Source organism: Panulirus ornatus, chromosome 14 (genome assembly GCF_036320965.1).
Source record: "Panulirus ornatus isolate Po-2019 chromosome 14, ASM3632096v1, whole genome shotgun sequence".
In the NCBI taxonomy this organism is placed as follows: Eukaryota; Metazoa; Arthropoda; class Malacostraca; order Decapoda; family Palinuridae; genus Panulirus; species Panulirus ornatus.
Window position 1 is genome coordinate 47,741,340 of NC_092237.1, and position 13,581 is coordinate 47,754,920.

Sequence of the window (13,581 nt, forward strand, 5' to 3'; positions counted from 1 at the left end):
GTTACACCGCAAGCGACAAGTCACTTTGGCGAGGCTATATTATAGGGAGTTCATTCTTGTTAAAAGCGTCATATTCTAAAGGGGTACATATTTCCTTACTTCTGGAAGTAGCAAAGTCTAGTAGAACCTTTACAAAGAGGCCTTAGGTAAACCAAGATTCTCATAGCTATTGGTCAGAGTTATTTATAGATACCAGCATATATATATATATATATATATATATATATATATATATATATATATATATATATATATGTGTGTGTGTGTGTGTGTGTGTGTGTTAACAGTGGCCATTTGACGGAAAATACATCAGTAATCTATAAAATGATTCACAGTCTTAGTCAGGGAGAACCCAAACCAGGAACGTTTCGACATGTGTTTCACAGCTGCCCGTCGGTATCTCGCTTGACATCAACACGTGCCCCTGGAGGTACATGAGGAATGATAGATGTGAATTGGAGGGTAAATGACAGTCTCCTTATCAGTCAGTGTTTTGTCGCTTCCAATGTTCATTTATTCCATTTTGCTCGAACACTAAAGTTAATCAACACATCTTTGCCAAGAGCATTGATAGCTGGCAGACAACTAATAATGCTTGTAGGTTAAAACGAAAATATGTGAGCACACACACAGTACTCTCCCTTAAGTAGTCTAGTGTTAAATTCCAGCCACAGAAGGTAATAAGGTTTAATATATGTCACTGCATGATAGTGTATTTTACCGAATGCAAGTACAATAAATTGCTGTTATGTATCAGTGTATATTCACTTTACATGATGTTCTGTGTCCTTGTATTAGATGTAGTTTTTGTGTAGTTTGGCATTGATATATACATTGCATATTCTAAAATGTAGTTATCACATCAGAATTTGGTATGTATCTTGTATTTCCATTTTTCCGAATTGATTGATGCGGATCTAAATTTAAAAAGCTCAAAAAGACATCTTTCTATGCCTTTCTGAAGTTTTACATCCATTCTCAGATATTCCTATTTATATTCATATACGTAGTAGGTGGTAGGCAGCCACCGACCAGGGAGGTAGGTATATTACCGGTACTACCCGCATGGGTATTGGGAGAGTTAGTGACGGCTGCGGGGTGTGCCAGCACTTCATTGTTGTCAAGTTGCACTCTTTTGACCCAGGTCTTTTCTTTGTGCCTCACTCACACGTGGACTGCCGGCATTCTGTTCACAAACGTAAAAAAAATCTTGTCACATAACACTTGACAGCAATTAACTTACACCACTCTTGATTTTCTTGCGGTGAGCGTTGTGCTCTTGCCCTATCTTTTGACTAAATGGTTGGAGCAATAGATAAAATATTAGAAATGTTAGACAGGAGCATTAGGTAGAAACTTTGGGTAGAATTAGTAGGTAGGAGCAGTAGCTGAGATGAGGTAGTGGTAGGTTGGAATGTTAGGTAGACACTTGGTAGGAATATTAGGTAGGAGCCTCTGCACACTGCGCTAGAGTTGCCTTCTACCAATGGCCTGTGAAGGGTGACGTATAAAGGCTAAGAAGCGGCACTGGAGTTCAACTTACGAAGACACTTTTACCGTGGCCACCCCCTTCAGGGAATTCCCAAAGGGAACGGGCGTGAGAGATATAGATATTCAAACATGAGTTTGTCTAGTACTCTTAAATTCATTATGATGAAGTATGATTTGGAAGAAACATTTTGTTTTGCAGTCGTTCATGTTTAGTTATTTTGCATTCGTGTAACTTTGTCAATATTTATATAGATTTGAGTCTACATCGTTGTCGTTAGACCCTTAACCATCTCTGAAACCTAACTCAAACATTACCTTATTGTCTATATACATATGGTAGTGAACAATCCTGTGCTGAGATTGTATCTATACTGAATACATGGGCAGGGTCTCTGAGAAGAGGGTGCAGGGGGTACATCGTCAACGGCCCGGGGGTCCAAAACGGGGCCCGGGAATTTCCAGGGATCAGAAAATGCAGAAAACCTACAGAGCGCTCCATTCCACCCCTCCTTCATCTTCCATCCCCTTTTTGACCTTACAGCATGTAACATAAAACCGTAGTGGGTAAAAACAGGATGAGTAATGGAGAAGGGAAGGGGACCCGAAAGAAACTTTGTACTCCATGATAGAATTCCTCTCATGGGCCCTGTACATAGGATCCTCAACCTTCTTGTGTTCCTTGCCTCACATTCAGCCGTATTTGTATACCTATGCCCTCATGTTTGTCGTGTCGAGAGCCTGTTATATTTTGCTCACGCCTTAGCCTTATTGTTAAACGGACAATATAAAACTCCGGTGTTGGGAACAATGTTATAGGTCACTTGGGTTATCTCCTGAGAAGGCTTTCCAGAGACCAGCATAGTGACATGTGTGTGAGGTTAATTCGATAGATGCATTCACAGTAGGACGAGCTGTAGACAGAGAACATGTATCCAGGACGAGCTGTAAACTAGGCATTCGCAGCCAGGATATAGACGAGATGTGGACGAGGAACTTGTTGTCATGGTAGGAAGTTGCAATAGGAGAATATGAGGCTAGCATGCATGTTTGCTTCTAGCATTGTCTGCAGGACTTCTTGCAGTAGACAAGCATGTACTCCATATTGATGCGGCACTGGGCAATGTTACTCCAGGCGCTGCAGTACTTATTCTTGTCCTCGCACTTCTTGGGTTTGGGACTGTCTGCAAGGATACCAGCAATGTTTATCATATCTGTTGCTTACAAGCCTGTTATCATAACTTTGCTTACTGTTTAAAAGCCAGACTGTTGAAGGCCTCCATTGGAGGACAATCAATTTTTTTTTCAAACTTTTTTCCCTAAATTTACGGGTACTTAAATATAAGACTAAAAATGTTAACCGGTATGGATAACTATTATTTAGAATGACAGTTTTATTTACTGTATGGCGGGCTAACATAGTTAGGGGGGGGATTTACTTAACATACATAAAAGGGCAGTCACACACAGCCTAGCTTAGGTTCAGGTACTCTGAGTCCTCCAGCTGGTTACCAAAGTTCCTTTCTTCTTAGGATGGTCGTGTCTGTCTGGAGTTTGTCAGTGTATATTCAGAGTTATGGAGAAAGTCACGAGGTTACGACTGCCTTTTGAAAAGGTGTTTACCCACCTGTGGGACCAGGTACTTTAATGAAAGTGGGTGAGTTTTGATTTTCTGTTTAGTTATTATCATAATGGGAAGAATCCTATCATTGCTGCAGTAAACAGTGTGAGCGACTGTTGATTGGTTGTGGTCCACGACTACGACTTACCTGCCTCATGGTCGTGACACAGACCGCAGGACTTCTTGCAGAAGATGGACATGTAGTCAGGGTTGTTGGCGCACTCATCCGTCTCGGTCCACATCCTGCAGTGAACACTATGATCCTGACACTCCTTACCTGTGGCACCACCTGGCATTACTGATTGATAAGTCACTGAATCGCACAAATAATGAACAGCAACATTAATGGCAGCGGCATGACTTGTGAAGGAAGTGGGTTGATGTAATGTTGAAAATGTTTTTGATTGCTGATTGCAAGTTCTCATTAATAGATCTAATTGGCCCATTTGAAGAAAAAAAAATAGAAATTTGTGTGAAATTTTGTTTATAGGTTGTTTACACAGACTGACACATACATCATCCGGATCAACCTGAGGTTTAGGTAGGGTATCTACAACCATGTCGTATTATAAAGAAAGAAAGTTACTCAAGAGCCCCCAGGTCACACAAGACCCGGGAGGGCTAGTAGGTTCGTAAGAACGAACATAAAGTGTATACATCAATGAACCAGTTAAAACAAAGTTCCATACGGTCTGAAAAAGACCCTGTGTAACCTGTGGTGGTTTTACGCTACCGCTCGCAAGATGAGCATGGATTGCACAATACATTTGCCGGGTTTACGGCAAAATTACAAATCAAACAAAGTGTCACTTGCTGTGTCTGCCATTACTGCTGCTGCAGCTGTTACTACCATTACAGATACAAATACGCTATAACAGATACTTCCACTAATGATACTAATATAAGTACATTTTTACTGTTACCACAACTGCTATCATTGTTACTAGAATTTCTCATTTAGTTGTTCTTACTAGTAATATTTACACCACTACCATTATTGCTTCAACAAAGGCTACAATACAAACAACAACAACTGCTACTCTTAATACTACCACTACAACAACTACTACTACTAAAATAAAAGTGTCATCAGTAAGATATAGCTCGCTCCTTGTTGATCATGCTATTCAAGATGGTAGTTCCAACATCACGGCCGTTCTGATATTACGGCGAACGTTCAGTCTCTTAACTCCGTCTGAAGCTGGGCCAAGTTTCACGTCAGTTGTGGTCCAGTCTTCTCGTGTGGTTTTAGATGATACTTGAGTTAGAAAAATGTTTTCCGTTAGCTTCGGGATGATCTGCTGGGTTTGACGACCCCTTGGCCAGGTGAATGCTACTGGGACTAAAGTGTTTGAAAATCGATGGTAACTGGATCATGTTTTCATCCTGTGTAATGGTTGTGGGTGGCTGGGAAGGGATGATCAGGTCGGGGCTATGCCTAAGGTGGGTCGTCCACCTATATCCTTGTAGGTTCTCGCTCGTGGAAGGCCTAGTGTCAACTTCGGTCGAGTTTGGTTCGTCTAATAGCGTCAGTACCTTGTGTCACTTTACATGATGTTGAGACATGATCCCATCTGGACATGTGCCAGTACTCTCTTACAGTACTTTGTCAAGTGTGGCCTCACGTGCTAAACTTTTCTCCAGCTTCAACGTTATTAACGAGATCCTCGTTTGTCGGTGTACCTTGATATCATGCGTGCTTACGAGTAAGCTTCTCAAATAATTGGATTTCGGCGCTCACGCAAATTTAGGCAAAGTCCGTTGCCAGGAGCTACTGGAGTGTGATATCCTCCGCTGAGATACCGGTACGTTAAAATCTTTTCATGTGATCGAATCGTGTCAGTTCCAGATGTCTGCTGACTGGTCATGAAAGTCTTATGTTTACCTGAGATGTCTGTGCAGAGGGCGTATATAGTCCCTCTGTTATTATGAAGCCTATCTTCAGTTTCTGTGAATAATGAAGTCATTTTTCATACTGACGATATAATTTTTTATAGAACCAAAATGAGCTTTCATGAAGTGCAATCCGCCGCTAGCTATATTTCCCCTCACACTATTAAATAAAGTGCATCATGGAATTGCGTGATCGGCGAGGAAATATCTTTATAATATATATATATATATATATATATATATATATATATATATATATATATATATATATATATATATATATATACCAAGATTCAGAGATGGTAATCATATGTCATTCTAGTGTAGGTGTCATTAACTTTGACATTTTGTAGCGTACATCCCGTGCATTATTAACATAAGATATTGTGGCGTGAGGTACTTGTACTTCTACTGTGACTGCCATCACCGCTACTATTTCTGTTGCTACTGCTACTGCTTATACTACTACCACCACTACTAACTCTATACTACTTTTACTACCGCTACTGCTAGTTACTACCACCATCGGTACTAAAACTGCCACTGCAACACGTACTACTTTACGACCAGCACCACTGCTGCTGCGACTGCTATTATCAACTTTGCTGTTATTACTGCTACTACGTAGAGCCGCTAGGACTACTATCGCCACAGATATTACCCTGTTGCTGCTGCTACAACAGAAACAACAGTTACTGTTACTGTCACCACCTCCACCACTATGACTACTACTGTTACCATTACTGCTACCACCACAGAGATTACAGCATCTACTACTACTATTACTACTACCACTACCATTACTACTCCCGTCTTCATTATTATTACCACGACCCTGCCATTGCTACAGCCATCCTCGCCAACACCAGTACTCTATTACTACTACTGTTATCACCAATATAACCACCTCCACATTACTACTACAACAACAACAACTACTACTACTACCACATGGCAGACAATGATCATAGCAACATTAGTAGTACCGGGAGGGAAGTAGGAGGTAAACTGGTTGTATCAGTGTTATTTCCGTCCTGGTAACCAGTACTGCAGTGCTTCTGAGCACACTCACCCAGAATATGATAAATATATGCAATGATGGGAGCTTTCTATGTAATTACAGGCCCACGTTTATGGATGCGGGTGTATGTATATGTGTGTATGTATGTGTTTGGATGCAGGTGAGACTGTGTTGTGGGGTGTTGCTAACTGGGACGTGATGCGTGTGTCTGTCTGTTTGTGTACTTGCTTACTTGTGATTACCAGCTCGTAGAGAGGGAGTTGTACATATTTGTCGCCCCCCACATCTTAAACTTGCTTTACTGTTCATCCATTATTCTTTTACTATAGAAGAGCTACTTTTATGATAAAGAGTTACTGCCCGTATTTTGTAATAAGTGTCCTGCTTTATCCTCTTGTCGCTCTCTTTTTCCAAGTTTCAAAAAAAATCACTGTCCATAATGGTTAAGGAACTTAAAAGCTGTAATTAAGTTTCCACCACATTCTTCTCTCACCACATCGTCATAGCCACTAAACTCTCCGTGTAACTCAGCTGCCCCAGCTCAGTTTCATTTACCTTCCACTGGACCTTCTTTATTAGATCTTTAAAGTGAGGGGACCAAACTGTTGACGGATATTCTAATTTAGGTCTAATTTGTAAACCGTTTATTGCCCATTACCGTATCCCTGTCCCTCAAACCAACTTCAGTAGTAACCAGCTGATAATTTTCCCAGCGTGGTGATCTGGTAATAAGTCAGGTACAGCGTCGACTGTAAGTTACTTCCCATTTTGTTCCTTATCACGCCTGCCATGTCCAGTCCTTCTCCCATGGTTGTTGCTTTGCATTTACTTGGGTTGAACTTCATCATCCATGTATCTGACCCGCCCTCTGTGTCGATCCCATTTAAGTTGTAATTGTCATTTCTTTCCTCACGACCTAAACATCTTCCTCGAACGTGTTCAGGTAAGAATCCAGTCCTTTTGCTGTGCAACAAACATTGATCAAGAACAACAGTGGCCCTTAGTAAAGCAAGCCCTGTGTAACACCACTGGTGACCTCAGCCCACTGTGAGAAGAGGCTCACTCGTCTAATCTAATCCTTTCCATTACGACATATTTCAAACCACCAGAGAAGTCTTCCCTTATGGCTGCTACCTGTGGATGAAGCCGTATCCATCCTCGTGTGTGTGTATGCAGGTAAAGCTGTGTTGGTGGGTGCCGACAACTAGGGCGTGATGTGTAATCGCCTATTTGTACTGTATTTGGAAGGAGTTCCACGCTTCAGCTCTTACGTCTTCTCAATTATACGTCTTATACATCAGCATTCATAGTTTCCTTATTTTTCTCATTATATTCATCCATCACTCCATTACTTTGAGTGTACTTTTTTACATCTTTTCTTAAAAGTTTCTCGCTTAATATCCTGCTATAACCTCTGGTTGTTATGTCTTTCATTCTTTTAAGGAAGTAGTGACAATGCATGTCTGTGTGTGTGTGTGTGTGTGTGTGCTTGTCTGTTATCTACTCTACAGCCGAGGAAGAGTTCTGCTGCATCTCATGAACTCTGTCTACTGTCGTACAACATTTCAGGCTTCTGTATGCTGTCCACATCCCCCTCTCATGATGTGTAGTACGTCTTTACATGACTTTTTACAAATTCCTTGCATAATTTCATGTTATGTTCTCTGGTTGTTCTGTCCCTTCATTTTTTTTTTCATCAGACTGATTAAAAACTTAACAGTTGTGATCAGGTATCTCCTTATTCTTTACTCTTCCACGGTAAACGTGAACATCTTGTTGAATGGTTCGTTATCCGTGTAGTGGAATGTTGTTATATGTTTATCAACAGTCCCCTTTGCTATTCCGGAATGTGACTATGGCGAAAGACGAGGGACTATGTCGACTCCTTAGTCCCTCACACACACACACACACACACACACACACACACACACACACACAAATTCTTGCAGATTATTCTCTGCCAAATGGCTTTCATACTGAGGCCATTTTTCACTATATCCCATCCTCATTACGTTACATTTACTCGGGTTGAATTTCAACAACCATGTGAAACACGAGTTTGTGTCGCTCCCTTTTTTAGGCTGATACAATCCTCCTCGCCTTCAACACGTCTCATGATCTTACCATCATTTGAAAACATAATCAGGTTGGAATTGATTCCTGTTAAGCCATTTACACAAACCAAGAAAAGCAAAAATTCCGGAATAGAACCGTGCGGCATGCCAGTGGTAACTGCAGCCCATTACGAGAAGGCTACCCTTACACATACCCCTCATTCCCTTGCACTAAGATAACATCTCTCCATCGAGGATCCAGTTTCTTTACCAGTCTCGTATGTGGTACAGTGTCAAACGCTTTCCGGCACTTCAGATACAGGCAGTCCTCCCAGCCCTTTATTTCGCCTGATGCGGAGCTTATCTTTCAAAGAAGTCTATAAGGCTGGGTACGCATGACCTCTTCCTGAATATAAGTTGTCTCTCTTCGGTAGTTCTTTGCAAGTACTCATCCATTTGCTGTGATTATGTGTTTCTGGATATTGCAGAGCACATTTGCCAGAGATATTGGCCATTAATTCAGGATGTGTAATCACTGGTATTTGTAATTGCCTATTTGTACTGCACGGGGAGGAGGGAGTTTTACACTCTTGGGGCTGTTTATAGATATGTTAGCCTAGTTTGAGCTCAGCCCATTGTGAGTGTGTTTGCCCTGTATGAGTATGTTAGCCTAGTTCGTAGCCCCAGTATGAACATGTCTGCCCTGTACGAGCGTGCTTGCCTAACATAAGCATGTCAAGTGATATATGAACTGGTAAAGTTGAGCATGAGTGAAATATATGTTTACCAGTTGTCAGTAAGTATTGTGTGTGAGGGAGCGTGAGAGCTGTGGTTCGGAGCCGGGTCAACTCACCGCATTGCCTGCACGCCCGCCTGCAGTTGACGTTCATCCAGGTCGGGTTGGCCTCACACTCGCCCCTGTCGGCCCACTCCTGGCAGTACTGGTCGTTGTCCAGGCACTCCTCTGTGGGAACACGTAATGCTTAGGGCACGGCACACACACACACACACACACACACACACACACACACACACACACACACACATACAGCGCGCGCTGGTGTAGTGATTACGAATCAGCACGGTATCCATCCGGGGCCAGACACGCTTGGGCAAATCCTGATCGCGGCAGTCGGCCCACACCCAACCCAGGTGTTCATTTACTCATCGGAACTGGTCGTTTAATAGGTGTCTGGTCTATGTTTGTGTGTGTGTGTGTGTGTGTGTGTGTGTACTCATAAGAGTAAAAACATAGCACATATACAAGGCTAAGAGACATGGCAACACAAGCCTAGAACTCTTTCCAGCTAATACACATAGTAGTGACACATTCAAGGGTACAGACAATGGTATGGTATCTTATCGTCAGAGTATGGATCATAAAGTTCATGTGAGGGAGTCTGTGGACTGGCTTCCAACACAAGGAAGGGGAGAGACTCGAACCAATGATAGGACATTTCGCAAAGATGAAAAAAGAATGAAGTTATCTCATAGAAAGATGTAGATAGGAAGCTTTTGAAATGAAGAGGACCAGTAATGAGTACAGTGTTATAAAGGGAGGGACAGAAATTGTATGAAACAAACATTGTCGATGGTGCGAGATGATTCAGAGGTGTTCCATAAATCTTCAGGATCAGAATGCCTTTAAGGAAACAGGTTGAATAGGCAGGAGGACCCACAGAGGAAGTCGTAGAAACAAATTAGGAACCATACCGGGAGATAAATGCATTTATACAGTGGAGGATACGCTAACCCCAACACCAGAAGGATGAGAAGGTATAACAGGACAGTGTTAAGATGCTTAGGTCTGACAGAAACAGACTATCAAGGGATCTCGATCTCGCCTTTTCGTAGTACACGTGAAGTGTGCAGAAACGCGGGGTACAATATCTGAGTGGCTCAAAACATTGATGAAATAATGATAATTCCCGAAGGATTGAAAGAGAGCAAAGTGTCGTACCTAGTTTTTGAGAAGGGAGTCGTAGAAAATACACTAAACCAGAGGCTGGTATCTTATGAACTGAACATACATGAATGCATCATACATGGACACACCAGTAGGTACAATTGCTTATGCTCGTACGTGTAGGGTGGTTGAAGCTAAGGCGAGAGTGTAAGGTACTGGTGGTGAGGCGGGAAGATAAACTTTAAACCTGTCAGATTCAACATGCTGAGCTGTGTCCTGTCAGTATGCTGGAGTATGTATCCTCAGCCTAAGATATGAGAACTGTCAACATTCTAAGATGGTGTCCGGTCAATATGCTGGGGTACATGTCCGGTCAACATGCTGGAACATCTGTCCGGTCAACATCCTGGGGTACACTGCCAGTCAACATACTGTGGTACGTTACCGGTCAGCATGCTGGGGTATGTCTGGGCAGTATGCTGGAATACGCACCCAGCCAGCATGCTGGGGTATCTGTGTGGTCAGCATGCTGGGGTATGCATATGTGGGGTTGACGTACCTGTAACAGCGTTTATGAAGGGGGCGTTGGTAGTGACGAAGTAGGTAGAGGTGTTGGCACAGTTGTAAAGTTTCTGCAGCTTCACTATGTCCTTCTGTAGTGACGTCACCACCACGTCACATGCAGGGATGTCCAGAGGGAAAGGAGAAGGTAGACTCTGGTTACACAAGCTCGGTCAGATATCTTTTAATCACGTCGAGTTACATGAGAATGTGTACAGTAAGCCAGGTAAGAAAAAACTCCACAATACACATTTTCACAACGACTAAAATCATAATTGATCTTTGTAATGATTACCATGATAGTAATCATCGTCATGATTATGGTGATGATAGTGATGGATTACTTTTGCTAAGTCTTTCTAGCCTTAACGAAGTAGCAGCAAGGTGAGACCCCGGTTGCCTCATGCTACTGGTTTAGGGAGTGATACTACAGAGGAGGAGGATCTCCAGCGTCGTCCCCTCTCCCGCCGATTGCGGTCCTCAGTAGTCTGGTGTACTGACCAGATCCATCATAATGATCGTGAAACAGATGATAGCAATACACTAGAGCAGTGTTGATCTACAGTACAGTGTACGTGAAAGTCAGTGTTATGCTGAGTTACCAGCGCCACGCACTGGCATCACCTTTGCGTGGTAACTCCTCACTGCCATTACTGCCACACATGACCATACTCGAGTCATCATAAACTAGAATATCTACCAAACTCCCAAGTCGCACCATAATAGTTTACTACGCACCATGAGGACGCCATCCCACACCAGTGGACAACTTTGCCCACCTTTGAGAATCCCCGTCGCTGGCCGATCTCCACCCCGGTCTCCCGCGGGATGATGGTCGGCTGCCAGTCCTTGGCGAAGGCGTACGGCCCGTAGTGCATCACCGACTCTGGCGAGGTAAACATGGTGAGGTAGGCTGGTGGTGATGTGATGGTGAGGTAGGCTGGTGGTGATGTGATGGTGAGGTAGGCTGGTCGTGATGTGATGGTGAGGTAGGCTGGTGGTGATGTGATGGTGAGGTAGGCTGGTGGTGATGTGATGGTGAGGTAGGTTGGTGGTGATGTGATGGTGAGGTAGGCTTGTGGTGATGTGATGGTGAGGTAGGCTTGTGGTAATGTTATGGTGAGGTAGGCTGGTGGTGATGTGATGATGAGGTAGGCTAGTGGTGATGTGATGGTGAGGTAGGCTGGTGGTGATGTGATGGTGAGGTAGGCGAGTGGTGATGTGATGGTGAGGTAGGCGAGTGGTGATGTGATGGTGAGGTAGGCTTGTGGTAATGTGATGGTGAGGTAGGTCGGTGGTGATGTGATGGTGAGGTTGGCTGGTGGTGATGTGATGGTGCGGTAGGCTGGTGGTGATGTGATGGTGAGGTAGGCGAGTGGTGATGTGATGGTGAGGTAGGCGAGTGGTGATGTGATGGTGAGGTAGGCTTGTGGTAATGTGATGGTGAGGTAGGTCGGTGGTGATGTGATGGTGAGGTTGGCTGGTGGTGATGTGATGGTGCGGTAGGCTGGTGGTGATGTGATGGTGAGGTAGGCTGGTGGTGATGTGATGGTGAGGTAGGCTTGTGGTAATGTGATGGTGAGGTAGGCTGGTGGTGATGTGATGGTGAGGTAGGCTGGTGGTGATGTGATGGTGAGGTAGGCCGGTGGTGATGTGATGGTGAGGTAGGCTGGTGGTGATGTGATGGTGAGGTAGGCCGGTGGTGATGTGATGGTGAGGTAGGCTGTTGGTGAAGTGATGATCTAGTAGGCTGTGGTCATATGATGGTGAGATAGGCTGGTGGTCATATGATAGTGAGGTAGGCTGGTGATGTGATGGTGTGGTAGGCTGTGGTCATATGATGGTGAGGTAGGTTAGTGGTGATGTGATGATGAAGGTTACGTATGGTGGGGCGACTATGATGCCATAAAGAAAAATTGCATTAATACATATACATTATCACTCGCCCCCCAGGTTATAGACAGAACAGTTTTATAGACCGCTTGTATGATATATTCGTTATATGACAAAAACTATGAAATGCGTTGGTAACATTTTTCTGGGTCAATCCAGCTGCGGCCATCTTGAAATTCTACAGCTCACAGTATGGCACACACTCGGTACCAGACGGTCATTTTGAATTTGAATGCATAAAATGTTCATGAGAAGAGAATAAGCTTGTAAATTCAACAGAAAGCATTGTCTAGTTTTTAGATGAAAAAGATGAGCACAGTTGCCCACTTTTCTAACCACCTGGGTTGCTATCGACTGAAAATGACTTTCGGGTAACCACTGGCTTCAGCATCTACCTGCCTGCCGTGTGTGGGAGCCGCATGACGACCCTCGGCAGACCGCATGACCTGATCTGCTCCGTCGGCCGTAGTGTTGCGGGGCTCCTGCACCAGGGGAGCAGCGAGACCGTACGTGCGTAACAAGCCATAACTAGTGGACCGATGATACGCTAAACCAAGGAAGGGCAAAATATAGGCCCGCGGGCCACCTTTGAGCCCGGTAGATTACTTTTACGTGGCCCACCATTACGTCTAGCTATAGATTAAAAAGTAAAGATAGATGTAGCTTTTCAGTCCCACGAGAAAGCAGCTGTGATTACGACTTTAGTATTTGTGTGGAAGTTGGGTGGCCATAACAGCAATACTTAGTGTTGACTTGTCGCATTTGACGTTACTTCTTAAAGACTTGACACACTCCATGGTTTGCAGTAGTGCAAGAAACTGGCGTACAATGGTTAGGTCTTTGGAAACTATATTTCACCTCGGACACCTGTCCTCGACATGTCGCGTTCTTCCTGCCTTCATCTAATGCGCAATTGAAATCCATTTCATCTTTATTTCTATTCTATAAAAGTGGAGGACCTTATCTGGTGATCATATTAGCACTCTTGATTAATTTATGACGCCTACTTCTTCCCTCGATTAGCTGGTCTGTGGAATCTCTTTTTTTCGTCTTTCCCTCATAGTGCGACCCTTGTACCTTTCAGTTAGGTCTATAGACACCTGTGGAGCCCTGACTGGGGACATGTTTAACCCGTGCCTGTAT

General features: G+C 43.6%; 1 protein-coding gene across 6 annotated transcripts in view; it reads right to left on the reverse strand.

Moving 5' to 3' along the window:
- Window positions 1-498: 498 nt before the first annotated feature.
- LOC139753091 (zinc metalloproteinase nas-4-like) overlaps window positions 499-13,581 on the reverse strand; it is a 25,799-nt gene continuing 12,716 nt past the window's right edge. For 2 of the 6 annotated variants that reach the window (XM_071669178.1, XM_071669177.1), the window contains exons 8-12: window positions 11,325-11,431; window positions 10,544-10,637; window positions 8,932-9,042; window positions 3,258-3,398; window positions 499-2,672 (exon numbers count right to left, since the gene is read on the reverse strand). In XM_071669178.1, coding sequence (XP_071525279.1) covers window positions 2,545-2,672; window positions 3,258-3,398; window positions 8,932-9,042; window positions 10,544-10,637; window positions 11,325-11,431 — 581 coding nt within the window. In that variant the 3' untranslated portion in view covers window positions 499-2,544. The remainder of the gene's footprint in view (window positions 2,673-3,257; window positions 3,399-8,931; window positions 9,043-10,543; window positions 10,638-11,324; window positions 11,432-13,581) is intronic. The other 4 variants (XM_071669181.1, XM_071669179.1, XM_071669180.1 and 1 more) reach the window with 4 other exon arrangements.